At 35.9% G+C, this 21,508-nt stretch overlaps 1 protein-coding gene across 23 annotated transcripts in view; it reads left to right on the forward strand.

Annotated features, from left to right (window-relative positions):
• LOC105483467 (uncharacterized) overlaps positions 1-21,508 on the forward strand; it is a 573,731-nt gene that overhangs the window by 534,125 nt on the left and 18,098 nt on the right. For 17 of the 23 annotated variants that reach the window (XR_011622689.1, XR_011622686.1, XR_011622697.1 and 14 more), the window contains 2 exons: positions 302-16,915; positions 19,147-19,322. Coding sequence is in view for 1 of the 23 variants with exons in the window: in XM_071095500.1 (XP_070951601.1) it covers positions 302-381 (80 nt within the window). In the remaining 22 variants the exon portion in view is untranslated. Of the gene's footprint in view, positions 1-301; positions 16,916-19,146; positions 19,433-21,508 lie in introns of all 23 variants that reach the window. The other 6 variants (XR_011622687.1, XR_011622696.1, XR_011622701.1 and 3 more) reach the window with 4 other exon arrangements.

Consider the following 21,508-nt stretch of genomic DNA (forward strand, 5'->3'; position numbering starts at 1 on the left):
GCATATGTCGCATAGAAGCTTAACATGAACAGGTAAGAAAGGAATAGGGAGAGTTGAGTTTACCAGAATTAAAACATGAGTTAAAGGAATTCCATACCTTAATTGGCTGAAGGATCACCTAACCATGTTAATAGTGAGAGGTAAAATTTGTGAAAGGGAAGATTAGAAGATTCAACAATCGCATATTGGACTTACGATGTGTGTGTGTGTCTGTGCGCGTGTGTGTGCGCACGTGCGCGTGCGCATGTTCCTCATAGACTGTATTCTATTTTAATCCGTGCCTTTCATTCTCAAACTCTAGATGACAAGAGCACCTCAAAGGCAGCAGCCTCTAGGAGCAGCCATGGTCCCAGAGTTGTCCCACGGATGCAGAAAACGTAATGGAAGAGTCTGAGGTCAGAATGGGAAAAGGTTTTAAAAAGTAAAAAGGGGAGCTAATATGTGAGGAACCGATTGCTGTGCATTATTTTCCACTGAACAGACCTTCTTTTAACTTCTAATCTCAAGCACATAGCAGCTGTTGTTTTCAATATTAAAGATCAGTGTTTGTTGAATGAATGTGTAAATTCTTCCCCAATCTCTGTTCCATGAAGTAAGAACTCAGTTAGCATTCAATTATAAAGAGGACTTAGAAAGTCTGTAGGCATTTTTGATCAAAAATCCTTTTAACTGTCTTCTCATGGTTCCCGGTAACACCTAAGCCCAAAAAACTCAGGTCATTTCTTGCCTGTACTGTTGCAATAGCCTCATAATAACTGGTCTTCTCCTTTATCAACCACAGTAGTCTCCACGACATAAAGAAGAGAGGGTGCTAAAGTGTAAATTATTTCAAATCGGCACCCTCCTTGTAATTTCCCAGTGGTTTTTCCTGTCATAAGAATAACATGCAAAACTCCTTGCTTGCCGAAGCCAGATATGACCTTGCCCCTGTCTACCTTACTGCCATCATCTCTCATGACTCTTCCCCTTTTTCACTCTCCATCTTGCCCTTTCCCAGCCATGCCTGCTAGTGAGCCTTAGCCTATGATCTCTCTGCCAGGGATGCATGACTGGCTCCTTTACTTTATTCTGATCTCTCTGCTCAAATGTCATCTTTTTAGAGATACCTTTCCTAAACATCTTTAAAAGCACCCCATTCACTGTGGAACACCTTTCTTGCTTTAAGTTTTCTTCATAGTGCTTATCACTTCCTGATATTATATTAGACAACGAGCAAATAAATGTATGCCTATATGCTGTTCCCACTAAAATATAAGCTCCGTTTGAACAGGAGCCTTGATTATTCATGAGTATACCCCCAGTGCCCAGAACCTAGTAGGGCTTTAATAAATATTAGGGCTTTAATAAATATTAGATTAATTTGTTGAATGAAAAAATGAATGAATAATTGAATAAAGATATCCAGGTAGAGTGTCTGGGCAGCCCAACTTATGTGAAGCCAGTATAAGAATATTTCTGTGACAAAATGAATGCAATTATTCCTCTAAATGATGAAATTGCACGAGTCCACGAGTATAAAATTAAGCACGTAGTTTAGATTTCTGCTAGTCTCTTCTTCAGATTGAGGAAAAGCAAAGAAATTGAGCTTATTGCCACCTCATTCTTACATGAACTAAATCCAGAATAAAACATCATTTATATACCAAACACATGCCTACCTCAGCCACTCATGGAATGCTTTATCTTTAAAGGGACAGATAGTAAATATTTTTGGCTTTGGGGACCGTACAGTCTGTGTCACCACTACTCAGCACTTCTGTTGAGGTGTGGAAGCAGCCCTAGACAACACATAAGCAAATAGGTGTGGCTCTGTTCCAATAAAATGCTATTTGTAAAACCAGGAAATCGGCAGATTTAGCCCACAGGCTGTAGTTTGCTGACCCTTGAATTAGAGAGTCTTCCCCAAATCCTCTTCCCAAGTTCTTGAAAGAATGCCCATAGGACCGCGGCTCCCTCACCTGGTTCTTTCAAGAAATTAGACAAATTCAGAGATGGTTGGAGGGTGGAATGCCTACCTGTGACTTCACTATTTAGCCTGATTTCTTTCCTTTTATCTCTTTAAAGTGAATCAAGTCTTAATGTTAAACTGTCTCTAAAGTAGCAATAACTGGGCCATGTCAAATACTCCCAATGACAAAATTTCTTCTTGGAGAATGAATGAGGGTTGCATACAGCGGTGTGTTGGCAAATGTTTAGCAACTGGCTCTCTTACTGATTTCTCCCATCCTGGCCATCTGAAACTACCAGTATGATGTCACTTAATGTAGAGTTGGGAAAAGACAGTCTCTTGAATCAGTATGAGCTGGGTCCAACCCACTGCTGAACACTTATGTAAAAGCTACAATAGCTCTGCTCACTGCCATTGCAAAGTCTGGAGGAAAGAGTAGTGGGCTTGATAGGAGCAATTGGTTGGATAATCTTTTGCAATGCCAATAAATAATGAAAAAGTGTATAAATATAATGCTGTATAGAAAGCTCTCAAGTTCAGTGTTTGGTTAAAATACATATTCAGTAAATGGTAGCTATTATCGTCTTAGTTTAAGTTACTGAAAGCATTAAAATTAAATGTGTAGCTACAGACTCAATCCAGTTTTAATGTCATTGTGTTAATAAGGCCTCTTAACATTGAAGCAACAAAGATAAAGGAATTTTTTTGTAGCTATTCACGATTCTGCCCAGCTCAAGGTAAAGATAGTAACAAAATACTCCAACCAGAATAAAAGAAGTCTCCGCTTGACTGTAGCTCTTCACAACACTTCACAAGGGTCAAGCTGTGTTAGTTTCCTTCAGTGTTAAACAGAATGCATCTTAGGAGAATAGTTCAACTATTGATTAAATAGTAGGTTCAAGTTGACTATAATCCCGACTAGTACACTCTAAGACCAGGGATGGGCCAACAGAAGAGTAAAGTTTTCCACTGAAGTTTCGAGGCAAACACTCAGACAGAAGTAGTAATATGGATGCCTTGTATTATTTGGTCCCATACAATACTGTCCCAGCCCAGTTGTGCAAAACTGGTGGAATAAAAGGCAAAAATATTGACAACAGTTTCGATAACTGGATTCCAAAATGGACGTCCATCTAAGAGAAATTAATGAAAAAAAAGTATATGGACCTTGAAAGACATTATTACACAGTTTAGTTTTAAACACTCCGTTTTTGTTAGAAAAGGCTAATATTTGCTGTTTTGAACACTACAAAAGTGCTTTTTGAACTATTTACTCGCAAACCTCCTCCACCCATTCCACTCCATCTATAATGCTTTCTGCACACCTATGAAAGGTATGACTTAGTGTTTGGTCTGTGAAGTAAAGTTAAAAAGGAAGCATTTCTTTTTACATTCTAGCTAATGTTGATATTTTTCTCACGCTTCTATTAGCACATAATTCAGGTACATTAGTTTTGAAGTTTTTAATCTGCTGTGCATCCTGAGGGCTCTCTGTTCTAGATCAACGTTATCTGTGGAACACCAGCCACGTCCTGGGCAGAAATATTTCTCCCTGTTGTCCAAATATTACTGAATCGGTTGAGTTTTCTCTGTTTTCAATGAATTATTCCATATGTTTCTTTGCTACATTTTCTTTTGGCTTTCTGTTCACAGTAAATGATAGCTTTTGTTTTTAAAAACTTATGTTATGAAAATTCCAAATATATGCCGATTAGAGAGAATAGCATAATGAACCTCTATGTGCTTATCACACATATAGTTCAACTAATTAAATTATATCAATTTATGGCCAATCTGGTTTCATTTATTACATCATTTGCTCATTCCTAACTCCCTGGATTATTTTGAAGTGAACTCATACATCATATAATATCCATATATCAATAAATATCTCAATATGCATCTTTAAAAAGAAGGCACTGTTTTTTAAACCTCAATAGCATAATGACACCTACCAATATTTGCAGTATTTCCTTAGTATTATCAAATTCCATAAGTCTGCAAGCTTCTGATTATCTCATTTTTGTTTATACAGTTAATTTGTTTGAATGAAGATGGCATTTGATTGATATGTTTCTGAAGTCCCTTTTAATCTATAGGTTCCCCTCTCATTTAATCTTTTGCAACTTATTTATTGATGAAACTGGATTTTTTGTCCTTTATTGGTTCTCTCATTCTGAAATTTGCTGTAATGTCATTAACCATGTTCTTCTTTCCTGTATTTTCTGCAAGCTTTGAGGTAGGCAAAAATATTTTAATCAGATTCCTTTTTTTTATTTTAGCAAGATTTACTCATAAATAATATTGTATATGTTCATGAAAATAGAAATAAAAATTGAAATAAAAAAGAAATAACAGAAAAAGGACAGAAAATTTTAATAAGTAATATTGTAATAAATCCCAATACAACATAGAGAACCTGACTTTATTGAAGTTAGTGTGAGGATATTTGTGATTTTAAAACTATACATTATGGTTATGTCATCTAGAAATCAAATATTCAAGCTCATATGTTAAAATTAGTCATCGTTACGTTTTTCCAAAATAAAAAATAAAACGAAACCAACCTTAACCATCAGTGATTCCATCAACTGAGCAAGTTTGAGTAGCATTACCCTGGTGAATATCATACTATCGATTATTCTACTCTTGTACCTGAAACTGGATAACAGTATGAAGAACATCCTGAACAAATACAGGATACATATTTAGACCTTCTCCAATCTAGAGGAATACTTGGTTTTCATCAGAATGAAGAATGCGGAGTATAGTTTTAGAACCAGACTTCTTTGATGACCCTTAAGTAAACCAGTGTGGACCAGGTAACAGGAGCAATTCAAGGCATCAGAATTTTAGGGGGTTCTTGTGGTGGAGCACAATGAGGCATTTTAGCCTACTCTAAGAAAATAGTTCATCCCTGTCTATATCCTGGGAAGCAGAGTTCAGATAAAACTATGAAGACACAATGTGAAATGTCAGTTGTCTTTGCAAAACATAAGTATATGGGAATGGGGGAAAAGTATGTAATTATTTATGGCTTTTCAAAAATGTATGGCTTTTAAAAAGCCACCTGTATAGTGCCTTTTTGATTCCTCTTCTGAAAAAATAAACCTGGAAAAATTAGTAGTCTTTAATTTATAGTTAGTTAGCACATTATGACAGAACTTCAATTTCATATCTCACTTGATAGAAATGAAATAATACGTTTTCCCATTATATAATGATTGGAGTTAATTAAATATAGTTAGTATTCCATCAACATTGATGCTTTTTGTTCAAATCTATGGTATTATGTGTAAATATGCCAGTTATTCAGTAAAACATCACTAAAATTAGACCTATATTGTTTTGAAACTGTTAGAGAATATCTTCTCCGAATTCTGAGAGCTGTATTATATTAGTTTAACTAGTTATCTTCACATTCTGAAGTTCCCCGAATCTGTTTTAATTTTGTATCAGGAATTGGAGAGATTTTTCGAGAAAAATGTTACTTGAATTCACCAAACACAATGTGGGAATTTTGACCCACTTCTTGTACTTCTATTTTCCTGCTCCTTTTGCCCCCATAGGAAGAATATAAACATTTTGCTTACTGTAACACATTGCTTTGTTATGATATATTATTGTTACCATTTTTTTAAAAAAAGAATGTTTCTATATTTTAATTAAGCTCCTTCATCTAATATGTAATTTTAAAGTTATTATTTTATATAATATCTAACTTGCCACAGTTAGGAACCTGGAGCAGGCTGAACCTTTGGACAAAATGATGCTGTTATTATGAAAATAGAAAAGCATAGGCCAGGCACGGCGGCTCGCACCTGTAATTCTAGCACTTTGAGAAGCCGAGGTGGTTGGATCATTTGAGGTCAGGTGGTCAAAACCAGCCTGGCCAACACAGCAAAACGCCATCTCTACTAAAAATACAAAAATTAGCCTGAAATGGTGGTGGACACCTGTAGTCCCAGCTACTCTGGAGGCTGAGGCAGGAGAATCACTTGAACCCATAGGTAGAGGTTGCAGTGAGCTGAGATTGCACCACTGCACTCCAGCCTGGGTGACAGAGTGAGACTCTGTCTCAAAAAACAATAAATAAATAAATAAATAAATATAAAAAGAAAGAAAACCATAGCTGGCTGTAGGCAACTTCAGGCTTATAATTTTGCAGAGCAATAGCAGTAATATACTCTGTACAAAGTTAAGTCAGGGATTATTGCACATCTCATATGATGAGATTCTTTTTTTAAAAAAGTTTTATTTTATTGTCGTAAGACAATAAAGTGTCTATAAAATGTCTGTATGACAGCACTTTGAATATTGGAGGTCAGTTTTCATGTCCTTCTCCTCAGACAAACCTTTAATTTGTTACAATAATTTGTAAGGATCTCTGGAATTTTGGCATTATTGTTATGCATCTACATGAACTTATGATAAAGTTTTCCAGACCACAGAGTCTGCCCCAAATTTTGGAGTTTAACTGAACGAAATTAGAATCCAGCTACAAAGTTAAAGAGTAGACCACCTTTACTTCTGACACCCACCACTAGTTCCATATTGCCCCTAATCACCTTCAGATTCCATAATTTACTAGAAATACTCACAGAACTCGTTGAAACTTACTATACTCACCGTTTTATTTATTACAGGGGAATGATTCATAAAATCAGTCAAAGAAAGAGATACCTGGTACAGAGTCTGGAAGGGTTCCAAATGGGAGATTTGTGCTGTCTTTAGGATGTATACCTCTTCTACTATTGATGTGTGATGGTATATTTTTGGCCTATTTTGTGTTGGTATAACAGAACACCACACACTGGGTAATTAATAATGAACAGAAATTGATTTATCACAGTTCTGGAGGCTGGGGAGTCCAAGACCAAGCGAACAGCATCTAGGCCTTCTCAGTGTGTCATTGCATGGCAGAAGGTGGAAAGGCAAGAGAGGGAGAGAGAGTAAAAGAGGGACAAGAGGGTCAGTAAAAGAGGGACAAGGGGTACCTTTTGTAACAAACTCACTCCCATGATAACAGCATTGATCCATTCACTTTGCCCTCATGGACTAATCACCTCTCATTAGGCCCTACCACTCAACACTCTGGAATTGGATATTTAACTTTTAAATGCATGCTTTTGGGGGGAAGTATTCAAAACATTGCAATGCACATGAATACTTCATTCTATCAAACAGGGAAGCTCAATTGAGCTTCTGTGCTTCTGTGCTCAAAGATTTTGTTGGAATTTCAATACATAGGCATGACTGATTGATTGATTAATAATATAGCAAGTTGTCCAAAGAGCCCATCATGAATAACAAAGACATTCCTATTACCTGGTGAATTTCCAGTGTTTAACGGTTACCTCCAAAGAACCAGGTACAAAGACTAGGCCTCTCTTTGAGTGAGGCCAAATTTCTTTCTATACTGTATCATTTGCTATTTTCTTGGCTCCAAACACTCCAATTTCTTCAACTTACATGAGATATAGTTTCTGAAGTTCAACATGACTTGGATGTGTTTCTCTAGATAATCTCTAACATTTCAATTTCCTCTTTTGAAATATATACTTCCTATTGCTTGTCTTCAGAAGCTATCTCTATATTAAAGTATTAGAACCCCACTAGGAAGTGTAAAATAATACTTTGGGGTCAACCAACTTGGAGAATCCTGACATTTAACAGCTGTTAAAACTTGGAAACATTATATGTACTTTCTGAGCTTCCAGTTCATCATAGATAACAGTGTTACCAATAATACCCACTTCATATTTTATGGAGGCTAAATGAGATCACGTGTAAAATTTTTAATGCATCATAGGAGCTTGATAGATATTAGTTATTTTCTGGGACAAATACTGGACAGTCTGAATTTGTGAAAAGGTATCTTAAGCACTGCTTGCTTACCAAGTCTTCTAGACTAGATGTATGCATACATTATTAAAAACATAATTCAATTCAGTTCATTAAATATTTATCTAAGTTCAACTAAGAAGTGCACAGCATTATGCTAGTGACTGAGAGAGAAGAAGACAGTTTCTGCCTTCCTGGAGTGATAACATTTTCATAAATATCTTTGATGTAAGTAGACTGGAATAGGTGTTAAATTCAGATACATAACTAGTACAGCAATGGAAGTCCAAGAGAGAAAAAACATCTGATTGGGGTTATTGGAAGAATGCATCTCCAAGAAGGTAATATGTCCCTGGAGGCCCAGTACTGAGTAACTTTTTGAGAATTTCTGAGTGAGTTTACTTGGTAGAAAAGTAGATTTAGCAACAAGATAGAAATAAATTAATCATGAATACAGAAATAAACTTTAAACAAAATTATAAGAGAAATAAGAGCTGTCTAAAATAATTAGCAATGTTAAAAAAACAAACATAACTTTTAGCCATGAGTTTAATCTTTGCATGAAAAATATTTTATTGATTTTTATTGGAATGCAAAGAGATTGCTTTTGTGCCTCACTCTTTGAACACCCAGGAAACTTTACCCAAGTTCTGAAATTCATTATGTCAGTTTTTGATTTCAAGGAAAATATGTGTAGATTTTATTTGAGGTAGTTCGTTTGAAAACTATGAAGGAATTAAACATACATCATTTATTCCTCAAACAATTGATTCAACAAATATTCATTGCATGTATACTGTGTGCCAGGAGCTCTTCTAGGCTCTGGGAAATATGTCTCAAAGAAAGCAGACAATACCCCTGCCCTCTGTGGAAGACTGACGAATATACAAATGCATATGTATATATAGAATGTCAGATGATGTAAGTATGATGAAGAAAATGAAAGCCATATAATGGGTGATGGAGGGGGGCATAGAAAGGTGGCATTTGCTATTTTATAGAAGTAGATCAGGGAAGACCTCATGATAGACATCTGAGCAGAGACCATTCCAGATGTGGGAGCATGTCAGAGAGGTATCCAGGGGCGAAAGTTCCAGGCAGAGAAAGCATGAAGAGCAAGGTGCCCAAGGCCAGAGCATGTGTGCTTAGCATTTTCCACGAGCAGTAAGGACTCTAGTGTGGCTGAAGGAGAATGAGCAAGGGAGAAAGCAGTAGGAGAGTGCACATGAGGCCTGTGTGCCCTTACGAAGACTCTACATTTTATGACCTCACCCTCCCTACCTTTAGCCTCTGCCCACCTCTTGTCTCTGTGTTCTTCTACACCTGTGCTGTCTCGTATAGTCACCACTAGCCACTATTGTCTACTGAGAACTTGGAATGGGGCTAGCCCAAAGGGACAATATAAGAAAAATGTAAAATATCTCAATACTTTTCATATAGTTTCATATGTTGAAATAAAAAGGCTTTGAATATATTTGATTAATTAAGAAAAATGAATTTCATATTTCTTTTCTTGTAACTAACATTTTTGTTTTGAGATAATTCTAGATTTCCTTGCAGTTGTGAAAGATAATGCAGAGAAATCCTGTGTAGCCTTTATCCAGTTTTCCCAATAGCAATATCTTGCAAATCTTAGTACAATATTGTTACTAGAATATTGACAATGATACTATCTTATTCATCTTTTCCTAATTTTAATTGTACTCATTTGTGTGTGTGTGTTTGTGAGTGTGTGTAGGTGTTTAGTTCTGTGCAACTTTATCACATGTGTAGGTGTATCTACCACCACATCAGAGTACAGAACTGTTCCTTCATCACAGATTCCTTATAATTCCCTTTGATAATCACTCTGCCCTCTTTCCTGTGCCCTGTCCCCGCCCCAGTCCTGACCTCTAGCAACTACTAGTCTTTTCTCCATTTCTAGAATTTTGTCATTTAAAGAATTTTGCGTAAATGAAATCATACAGTGTGTGTCCTTTGGGGATTGCCTTTTTTTTCCCCTTAGTATAATTATCTGAAGTTTAATCCAAGTCATTTTAATAGTTCATTCTTCTTTTTTGCTGAGTAGTATCCCCTGGTAGGGATGTACCACAGATTTTATTTAACTACTCGCCCATTTAAGTACTAGGTTGGTTCCTGTTTTTGCTCTAATCATTTCTGTACAGGTTTTTGTATAATCGTGAATTGTATTTGTCTAGTGTAAAGGCTCAAGAGTCTAATTGCTAAATTGTATGGTAAGGGCATGTTTATTTTATAAGACTGCCCAATTGTTTTCCATAGTAGCTATACCCATCTGTTGCATTTTGCTCTTTTTCACTGTGGCTATTAGACAATTTAAAATTATATACATAATTTTTCACATTTGTAATAATTTTTCACATTTCAAAAGAACAGAACTCAGACAGTTCTTGTTCTCAAGAACAGGACTTGAGACAGTCCTGTTTTCCGGTACCAAGCTCTTCCCACCTCAGGCTTTCCCAGGTGCCTCGATTTCTAGCTGGAGTGTGTTCTCATTGTCCTCTCACAGATGCACAGACTTCTATGGCACAGTGAGTGGTTGCAACCTGGGTTTGGATGCTGGGTCTATCCCTTACTGGCTCTGTGATTAATTATTAAAGTATTTAATGCCTTTGTTCCTCAGTTTTCTTATCTGTGAACCGGGTGACTGTAGCAGTAGTGATCTCATTAGGTTGGTGTGAGGGTTGAGTGAGTTAGCACGTGTGAAATTATGTCCTGTTGAGACCTTCTGACTCTTTACCCAAGACTGGGTTTAAATCCTCATATATGAGGATTTCCATTGCAGTCAGTATCCTTGTCAAAATTGTAATTATATTAGTCAATTTTCATGCTGCTGATAAAGACATACCCAATACTGGGCAATTTACAAAAGAAAGAGATTTAATGAACTTACAGTTCCACATGGCTGGGGAGGCCTCACAATCATAGTGGAGGGCAAAAAGGAGCAAGTCGTGTCTTACATGGATGGCAACAGGCAAAGAGAGAGCTTGTCTAGGGAAACTCCTGTTTTTAAAACCATCAGATCTCATGAGACCCATTCATCATCATGAGAACAATGTAGGAAAGACCTGCCCCCATAAATCAATCACCTCCCACCAGGTTCCTCCCACAACACGTGGGAATTGTGTGAGTTGCAATTCAAGATGATTTTTGGGTGGAGACATGGCCATATCATATCAATGATTATTTCATATTTTTCTCCACTACTGGAATCTAAAGACCTATGAGGCCAGTGATCTCCTCTATCTGATTTACTGCTGTATCCTCATTGCTAGCACAGAACTAGTTAAGAGAAGGCACTTAAGATATCACTCAAGAATGAATGAATGAATGAATTTCCTTCAATGTAAACATTTACTCGCTATTTACTTAAAGTACTATTTTGTTTAATTTATCTTTTCTTAATGTTTAAAAGATCATGTATTATTCATGTTTCTCTGATTCAGAAGACTAGGCCTCTAACTTTATCTCAACAGTTTTTACATGAAGATCCCATGTATTCTGAAATAAAAATTGTTCCAGCATAATGACAAAATTCAAATGAAAAAATAATTAGACATATCTATAATATGATAGTTATTTGATTGTTAGTTTTGGTTAATGTGTGTGGCTTAAATAATCATTTTACTGTTATACTAGAATCCCCTAAGGTTGACAGAATCCATGTTACTTCACTGCTTCCTTTAGCTTTATGGGTCTTTTGAAGACTTAGTCCCCAAAGCATCAGTCGGTGATATTGACATTGAAGTACTTCTTCATCTCTCTGCAGATAATTTTGTCTCGTTATTTCAATTATTTATGGCTTCAATTAGGTAACCTCCATGATAATCTCAGGAAATTCAGAGAAAAACATGGCAGAACTTCAATGATTTTCGATTAGCCACTCTCTGTTTAAAACCCAAACTGTGTACCAACCGTCATGATCAACAGAAGCGCAATTTAACTTCACACAGTTATGTGATGAGACTGTGGTAAAAAACCATGACTTAAATCCGTACTGATCCTTGAGGAATAAAATGTCCCTTTTCTTCATTAACAAAATTTATACTAAAGCATATCCAGGAATAAAAGAAAGGTTTTGATGATATTTGCTTTCTAGTTTAATAAGTTTTAATACTGAATAGGTTAAATTAATACAAAATAACATAAAATGCTAATGTTTATTGAGTATTTACTTTGCACCCAGTACGATCTTACGTAATTTACTGGGATTATTTTATTTTAGTATAACAATGCAGGTAGCTACTATAGTCGTCCTTATTTTACACTTGAGGAAACAGGCTAAGAGAGATTAAATTAGTGGCTCAAGGTCAGAAAGCTAGTAATTATTGAAACCAGGATATGATTCTGTATAATGTGAGGGTTCAAGCCTTTACCTGTGATGCATGTTGCCTCTTATTTCATTAATTTAAATTGGTCATTTGGGTTAATCACATAGAAGGTGACGTTCCCTTTTTGTTTTTGTATGACTTACATTCTTCAACATTTTTCATCCACAGTGTGATAAAATAAAATCATGTTCATTCTCTTCTATACTTTTATGTTTGTGTTTCCCTATCGCCTTTACAAATAAAACAAACAATCTCAATAGCAAATCCTTGTGTGAAGTGAGTTAATGAATCTGGTTCCAGCCATTTTCCTGTTGCAACCCAAGGACTTTGAGGTTCATCATAAATATCTACCTATAGGCCAACAAAAATTTTCATGAGTGGGTAACTCTAGTACTGTAGACATGAAAATGTAATACTATATATTTTTTTAAAATTACTTCTATTTTAGTAGATCTCTATATAACTACCTTCTGGAATAACAATATTATGTGGATTATTTTTCTAATTAAAATATTAAATCCTTATTTAAAGACTGCTGTTTATTTGGCTATTTATTTACACATTACTTATGAGTCTCTGTTTGGAATTTGTTAGTTTCTATACATCTGCTCCATAAGCTATTTTTATGTGAAAGTTGCTGCTTTATAAGAACATTTGCCTCTACATGTTGCTCTTTTATTATTGCTATATTTAATTGGAATGCCTCTATTGTGTAACCAGAAAGAGTTTTTCAAACTTGGGAATGTTTGCATCACATAGTACAGAGATATGTATTTATTTATTTAATTTCATTTCCCTAAGATATCAACTTTGATTAATAATTATATACAGGCTTTGTTCTTCTTATCTGGGTGTCAACAGTAATTGGAATCCATATCCATATCCTACCTTGCAATCATGCTGCAAAAGGCCAATAAATTCCCGCTGAGTGTGTTACTTGTTAAATTTAGTGCATTACATTCAGGGTAATGAATAAAAGCAGTGGACCGTTACCGTCTGGCTGGCTAAGGAAGGCTAGAACAGCCAGACTCCCCTGAGGCCTTGAGCCAGCTTAAAAACGGTGACAGGCAGAATCAAGGGAGTCCCCAAGCATCACAGTTCAGTTTGTCTCCCTTAATTTCCTCTTCTGTAGAGACTCAGGCTGTAGGGAGGGGAGGAAATCTTATCCATTAATTCACCACACTTTCATAAAATGCTGCATGCTCTGGTTTCATTAACAAGCAAATACAGTTTAGATAAATAGTTGTGTATTTACATTTGAGCAGGGAGGTGAGAATGCTACTGAATGTAAATGAGTGGCTGTGCCTTCATGCACTTCACTTTGCATATCCACATATGTCTATTGTGTATTCATTTGTCTGTATTAAAAATGCACATAGATATTTTTGTGAGTGAATAATCAATAAAGCAAGCGCCATAGGTATATATGTCTACTTACTTCCCTCTCATATTTATTAAACATACATAAGCAGTCACTGAAAAAAGGACTACAACATTTCTAAGGCTACTTACAACTCTTTTTTAATAAATAAATATACGCTTCATATAAAAATATTATTTTAAAAACTGTAATGTGAAAATTTCAGATGTATGGTAAATATGCAAATGTGAAGATATTAGAAAAAACTGGTCTATACTCTCAGTTTACTGTTTACAGTTGTGAGAACTGAGAGTCTTTATTCTCCCAGCGTAATAATTATTACACATTATGCTTCCTGCCAAAACTAGCTGACTCCCTTAGTCCTTTGAGCTGTTGTGAATATCTATATCAATTCAAAAACAACTAGATTCTTAAAGAAAGGAAGAAAATATAATTTTGTGAAATGACCACTTTTATTATTCTTGAGTGTCTCAGAAAATTTAGTGTAAAGTGTCCTTTGCTATCCAGGATAGAACAGCTGGTTCCAGATAACATGGTGTATCTCATTAGAGAGATATTAGATCTAATTATGCAACATATAAGCGAGATCATTACAGAAACATTATCTTGATGAGGTAAGTAAAGTACATGTGAAATCTAACTCTGCTGTTTTAAAGAACTTTTGAAAGCAAATGTAAGGAATTAATGATTACTTAAGTGTATGAAGAAAGCTGTTGCAAACTACTTATGAATCTTTGACATGTAATGAAAAAATATAATAGAATGATAAGTACCCTGATTATTTGTGCTAGAGATAAAAATCAACTTCTGGGCAAATATTATCTTTTGTTATGGACAATTTTTTTTTCTAAACATAATAAAAATCAGTGCCTTTTCATAGCATTTCTACTGTGTGAGAACTTCTCAAACTTTAGAGTGTAACTGAATCACAGAGAGGGCTTATTAAAACAAAGATTGCCGGGCTCAAATCTCAGATTCTGTTCAATAAGGGTAGACCCAGAAAATTTGCATTTCTAAAATTCCCAAGTGATGTTCATGCTGCTGGCCCCGGTCCACTATTTGAGAACCACTGCACTATGTGAAAATCACTAAAGAAGATGCTTAACTTACATTATCTTCTTGATTATTTTTCTGTAAGATGAAAGTCCATGGATTCTATTCTGTTAGGTATTTTGCTTCCTTTCCTTTTTATTTTTGGAGACAGGGACTCATTATGTTGCCCAGGCTGGTATTGAACTCCTGGGCTCAAGTGGTCTTCTCACTTCAGCCTCCCAAAGTGCTGGGATTATAGGTATGAGCCACCATGCCCAGCTTGCTTGATATATTTCCATCAAGCTATCTATATTTGAAAATTTAGATTCTTTTACAAATAAATCTATCTTCAAAATGTGGTTAAGACTAGATGCCGGTCGGGCACAGGGGCTCACACCTGTAATCCCAGCACTATGGGAGGCCGAGGCGGGCGGATCACGAAGTCAGAAGTTTGAGACCAACCTGACCAACATGGTGAAACCCCATCTCTACTAAAAAATACAAAAAAGTTATCCAGGTGTGGTAGCATGTGCCTGTAATCCCAGCTACTCAGGAGGCTGAGGCGGGAGAATCGCTTGAACCTGTGAGGCAGAGGTTGCAGTGAGCCAAGATCACACCACTGCACTCCAGCTTGGATGACAGGGCAAGACTCCATCTTACAAAAAAAAAAAAAAAAAAAAAAGGCTATATGCCAAGCATTAGGCATATTTATAATAGCGTGTTTATAAACATCAGCACAAATAATAAAATGAATAGACATTACCAGTTTAATAATTGACTTAGCAAGGAAGATGCCAGGAATAAAGAGGTTTCAGCTCCACAAAGCTAATTTCGCTTACTCTTATCTGTAGACATTGTCTTTTTCCTAAGAGTTCTGAGTTTGTTTACTGAGTTTACCAATTCTGTTCATATCAATGTTAAATTTATAAAAAAGTAGCCACAGGATCAAAGTTCTTGATTTTGAAAAACTGGATTATGATCTGTTTTCCAAGTTGATTTAAACTAAGCGATTTGACTAACTCTCGTCTCCATCTTCACAGCAAAACAGAGCGTGACACTCCCAATCATCTGCATGTTGGAAATGAGGAAATGGTTACTGAATGATGCAACTGCTTTTCTATCATTTAGAAAGTTCTGTTTCCCAAGATCACTTTTTTTTGAGATGATGTCTCGCTCTGTGGCCCAGGCTGGAGTGCAGTGGTGCGATCTCGGCTCACTGCAACCTCTGCCTCCTGGGTTCAAGTGATTCTCCTGCCTCAGCCTCCTGAGTAGCTGGGACTACAAGCGTGTGCCACCAAGCCACCGACTAATTTTTGTATTTTTAGTAGAGACAGGGTTTCACTATGCTGGCCAGGCTGGTTTCAAACTCCTGACCTCGTGATCCACCCACCTTGGACTCCCAAAGTGCTGGGATTACAGTTGTGAGCCACTGTGCCTGGCCTACCAAGATCACTTTTTAAGTATCCAGAAAAGCTCTTTCTTATATTGAATTATATCCAGAGGCATAACTAGTGAAGGTTTAGACTCCATTCATTCTCCTATGTTTTTGTTCTTAACTGCATTCAGCAGTAGCATCAGGAACTTTAGAAAATACTGATGCCTGGGTCTCAACCAGAGAGAACTGAATTGAATTGGTCTGGTGAGTAGCTAGGTTATAAGGACCTTTTAAAAATCTTCTCATGTGATTACAATGTGTAGCTGAGAGTTTGAGACCAATGCGTACCGTTATTTACAGGTGAATTCATTAAAAGAGCTAACAACAATGAAGTTAATGTGCTCATCTCACCTCTCAAGAGTATTAACAGGCCAGGCATGGTGGCTCACGCCTGTAATCCCAACACTTTGGGTGGTCGAGACAGGCGGATCACCTGAGGTAAGGAGTTCAAGACCAGCCTGACCAACATGGTGAAACCCCGTCTCTACTAAAAATACAAAATTAGCCAAGCGTGGTGGTGCATCCCTGTAGTCCCAGCCACTCGGCAGGCTGAGGCACAAGAACTGCTTGAACCCAGGAGGCAGAGGTTGCGGTGAGCCAAGATCCTGCCATTGTACTCCAGCCTGGGCAACAAGAGCAAAACTCTGTCTCAAAAAAAAAAAAAAAAAAAAAGAGTATTAACACACAGGAAATCACAAAGTTTTCATTTTGAGTAGTGTAATCCACTCTATGGATTTACTATAATCATGGTGGTAACATGCTAACAGAAGCAATGTTTATTATGAGAGTTAAAGTTTCATTTGGTTTAGGTTCATATTTTCTTTCTCCTGTCAGTCTGCAATGCATCCCTAACAGAATTCCAGAGAGCATATGATGTGCCAGGCTCTGTGTATGGGACAGGGACACAGTGGTGAACCAACACAAAGGTAGGTTTATAGAATCATGAGTAATATGTTTAGAACAAATACAAATGTGAAAATCATTGGCAAAATAAAAGATTTAAATATTTAAAAAAGATTTACAAATCAACAATAATTTGATGTTAAAACATAGATTATATTGGCAAAAAGTAGAAAGGGAATGTGGATGTGAAGAGAAGGAATAAAAGGAGTACAGATGGAAAAATGTATTAATATTTTGGTCCTCACTGGGCAGGGACAACTATGTTGCTTCATTCTTGGCTTTGATACTAACACAGGTATAAAGCATAAGAAACATATGTAGACATTTTAAGGAGACATACAAAATAAATATAAAATATAAACATTGTGTATCTTATCAAATCACTAGTCAAGAATCATATAATTTAAATAACTAAAATCAAGGCAATAAAAGACAAAGTTAATAACTGTTATTTAAAAGGATTTGTACCCTACAAACAGAACTACACAGTTTTCAGCCATCTATGATTTATTTACCAAAATAGACTAGTATTCGTTAAGAACAAGATAATAATAATAAATAACAGAAATTTCAGGAATTACATAAAGTCACAACTTAATAATACAAAAAAAAAGTTTTCATAAAACATTCCCCCAAAATATTAAAATCAAACAACAAATCAATAATAACATTAAAATAAGCAAGCTATTTGCCTAAATAACTGTTGGGACAGAAAGGAAACTACACCATAATTGTAGGCCATTTAGGAACCTACTAAATTACAGCACCACATTTTAACACTGATGTATCACCAAACCTGTTCTTAGAGACAAATTCATAGGCTTTAACAGTCTATTAAAAAGAAATGTAAAAGAATCATGTCTTTATCACAGGGACTTAACTGGACTACAATAAAGCAAAGATGAAACTTAGAAGGAACACAAATATAATTGAATTCAAGAAATTGGAAAATCAACAAGTAAATCACAGAACTAATATTTTTAAAGAAAAAATTCTTTAATATTTTATAAGGAGTAAGAAGCAAGAAAAAAATGAGAAAGAATATAACATGCAGAAAATTTTTTAAAAATACTGAGGGTAATGCTTAAGAAGGTAATCGCAAATTTCTAGAAGAAACGCTAGCAAATATAATTTGTATAGGATGTTAAAACAATACCTAATAATGCATTACTACTTTATCTTAGTAATGTATAGATGATTTCAATAATCAATTTATAATATTTGACCTTATGTAATGGCATTCTCTCTCCGTGTGTTCAAATTTTCTTATAGGACTAATACATATGTTTTAATATACTTCTGACAAGTTTATGCTTTTTGTGAAAATTAGAAAGATTTTTTTCCATTACATTTTTTACCTGGTTATTGCTGGATTAGAAGAGTCACAAAATTCCACACACACAACTTGGATGTAAACAAAAAAATATATCACACATAATCTGGTCTTTTTCTGAATTCCACTTCCAAAACTTGGCAGAAAATCAAAGTGTTCAATCTCCTATGAATCTACTCTGATCTACTATACTAAAACACACCTAGTCTTTTTGTCTTGCATTTTTTCCCCTTCCCCATTATCTCTTCCTAAATCTTGCCTGGGAATTGAAAGCCCAGTAGAGATCTTATTCTGTCACTAAGCAAAATCTCATTTACAATTTTGGTTAAGGAGAGGGAACATATTAAAACATATCAACAATTTTAAAATCGATATTAATTATTAAATTTCATGTAGGTTTTAGAAATTTTTTACTTGTATACTTTTGACTTTATTTTATAAAATTACATTTTGAAAACTTCTACATTTTTAGGAAATACATGGTAGCTAAAAAGCTGTGTTTGCTCTCTGCTACATTTGCTTATCCTATCCTTCATTGCTCCTTGGATTTTAGTCTGATTGGTCTTGGGACATGCCTGTTCCCCACAAACACCCCCACCACCATACCCCATTGTTGTGACACATCTTGCTTATTAATGTGGTGGGAGTGGACCTCACTTACAGAATGTTTGCAGACTAGACATTAGGCTATAGGCCTTTACCATGGAGCAGCAAAGTGGTGTCTCACACCTCATCCACAAAGGTTGATCGAGTCCAAGCCCCTCTCCAGGTTCATGTTCATGTACAGCTCTTTGTTCTTATTGTAACAACCTACATTTTAGAATAGGCAGTGAGGACCATTACCAAGAGAAGTAGGAGGGGCAACCTTCGGCTGTTTGTTTTACAGGATCTCAACTTGTGAATTTACTCTTCTCTTCACAGAATGGGATACCTGCCTGGCACTTACCAAGCTACACTTGAAGAGGATCAGTCCATATCATCATGTCCCCAATTTCACAGCACCAAGTATTTTATTTGTTCATAAATGCCCTATTGTGGACATCTAGCAAAAAACAATACATCAAAAATGAGATATGCATAAATTTTCATGGAATAAGGTATAAAGCCCAACTCTCAATACATACTGAACATAACAGGAGTCTAGGAAATATTCTAAAACAAATGGGAATGCAGAATGTGCCACAGAAAATAAGACACATCAATGAGGGTAGGTTTGAAATACCAATTTAAGGCAGACTTTCACCCTTTGGCCAGGCTGTAACATGAAAATTCCATAGTTAAGAACTTACTATATATTCAGGCGTTTTAAGAACTCTGCATATATAATTACATTTGACCCTTCTAATGCCTTTATCAGATAGGTTCTATTATTGCTGTTTTTTAAATAAAGAAGATAAACTTTGAAGAGATTAATAAATTAATAAATTGGTCCTCCATGGCACAGATTAATAAATAGCAGAACCTTGATTCAAATTCTAATTTTGTCCTCGATATTAACTTCCTAATCCTAACGTTATAATGTTGTTTCATGTTGTTATGTGTTACTTTTATGGATTACAAAAGGTTAAAAACCCATTTATATCAGTTTAAGAAAAAGCAGAAATCATAGGAAGGTACTTCCCCCTTTCTATGAGGGGTTTCATAGAAACCAAGTACAGGAATGCAGCTGGGCCTCAGGAATAGCAGAAACCAGGGAATAAAGACGGACCAAACTTTGTTTCCACCTCTGCCCCCGCCACCTCACCACCTTCCACCACACTCCACCAATTCCCTCCACCCCCGCTCTACCCCCACCCCCACCCCCGCCCCGCAGTGTCTTACTCACTCAGTCCACTTAGTGGAAACCATAGTTACTGTGAGCTTTCTATCTTTTAGTCCAAATATTCAATGCCCAAAAAGAGATGCTTGACTGCTTGACTTTTTTTTTTCTAATCACAAACAACACTAATTGTGGGGATGGAACACTTTGGCTAGGTTTAGGTCATTGTGCATTCTAAAACTATTATCTATTCATTTTCTTAAATCAAGAATATTTTGAAAATGTTTTATATGTCTGACACTGTCTGTAGTACTGTGAATCCAGCAGTGAACCAGACAAACAAGATCTTATATTCTATAGAGAGAGACAGGGAATAAGTAAGTTAAAATATATAATAAATATCCAAGAGGCAAATACATATATAAGAGAAATACATAAGCTAATTTCAAATAGTACTATGTTAAAACAAGGTAATATAAAGCAAATGATTGATGGGGTGGAGGAGTGGAGGTCAATATTAGATATATAAGAGAATAGTTATCTGAGATAATATCTAAATAGAGACCCAGATGACAGGAAAAAAACAGCCGTCAAAAAATCAGGAAAATGATGGCAGGCAGAGAGGATGAAGGGTACAAACGCAATGAGCTGAGAATATTAGGCAGCCAGGATGGCTAGAACCTAGTAAGCAAATGGGAAAAATGTAGGAAATAAGTTAGAGGCAGGGAGGCAGATAGGGACTAAAGTTATGTATAGGAGGCTCTGCAAGGCATTTGAATGTTATTCATGTGGAAAAAGTTATAGCCAAAGGGAGGATGCTATGATTTTCTCAAGTTGGGTTAGGTACCCTTTGGGTTATGTTTTAATTTGACAGCTTTTGTTGCAGCCAGAAGATTGTAGAATGAAGTGGAGTGTTTCCCATGGGAGCTGTGGTTCTGGGCAGATAAAGCAATGCACAGTTCTATTCTCTTCACAATTCTGTTCAAGTACTTCTGCTATAAATCCCCTTAACAGTCAGTCCCCCCACTGTCAATCACAGTAGCCACTGCTCTTCCAAAACCAGCTTTAGCTAGGTTTATTTTCTACCAGTTTTCCATATTTTAAATTTTCTTATCTTTTATACAATTTTAAGGCTGTTTAAAAGGGCTAGCTCAATTGAAATATGAATAACTTTCCAGCGTTGGAAAGTGATCTTTGTTATGCTGAATTCATTGATTGATTACCTGATAGTAACACTTATTTGAATTACTGTCTCTTGCCTCTAGGCATTGGCTTCCAGGTAGATTTCACTGGGCTTTGTATTTTAAAGTTTCCTATCTTCCAAGCTCTGTTATTTGCCATGCTTATTTTCAGCTTTCTTAGGAAAAAAATGATTGGATCCTGGGGGCATTTGCTAGATATCTGGCAAGGAGCATCACACAGGTATAAAAGCAAGTCAACCTAACTGAGGAAAATGGAGTAAAATGGAAAAGGATGCCAGTAGAAAGGAGAGAATCTGGGAAGGGGAAAAAAAAAGGGAAACTA

Source organism: Macaca nemestrina, chromosome 4, assembly GCF_043159975.1.
Source record: "Macaca nemestrina isolate mMacNem1 chromosome 4, mMacNem.hap1, whole genome shotgun sequence".
In the NCBI taxonomy this organism is placed as follows: Eukaryota; Metazoa; Chordata; class Mammalia; order Primates; family Cercopithecidae; genus Macaca; species Macaca nemestrina.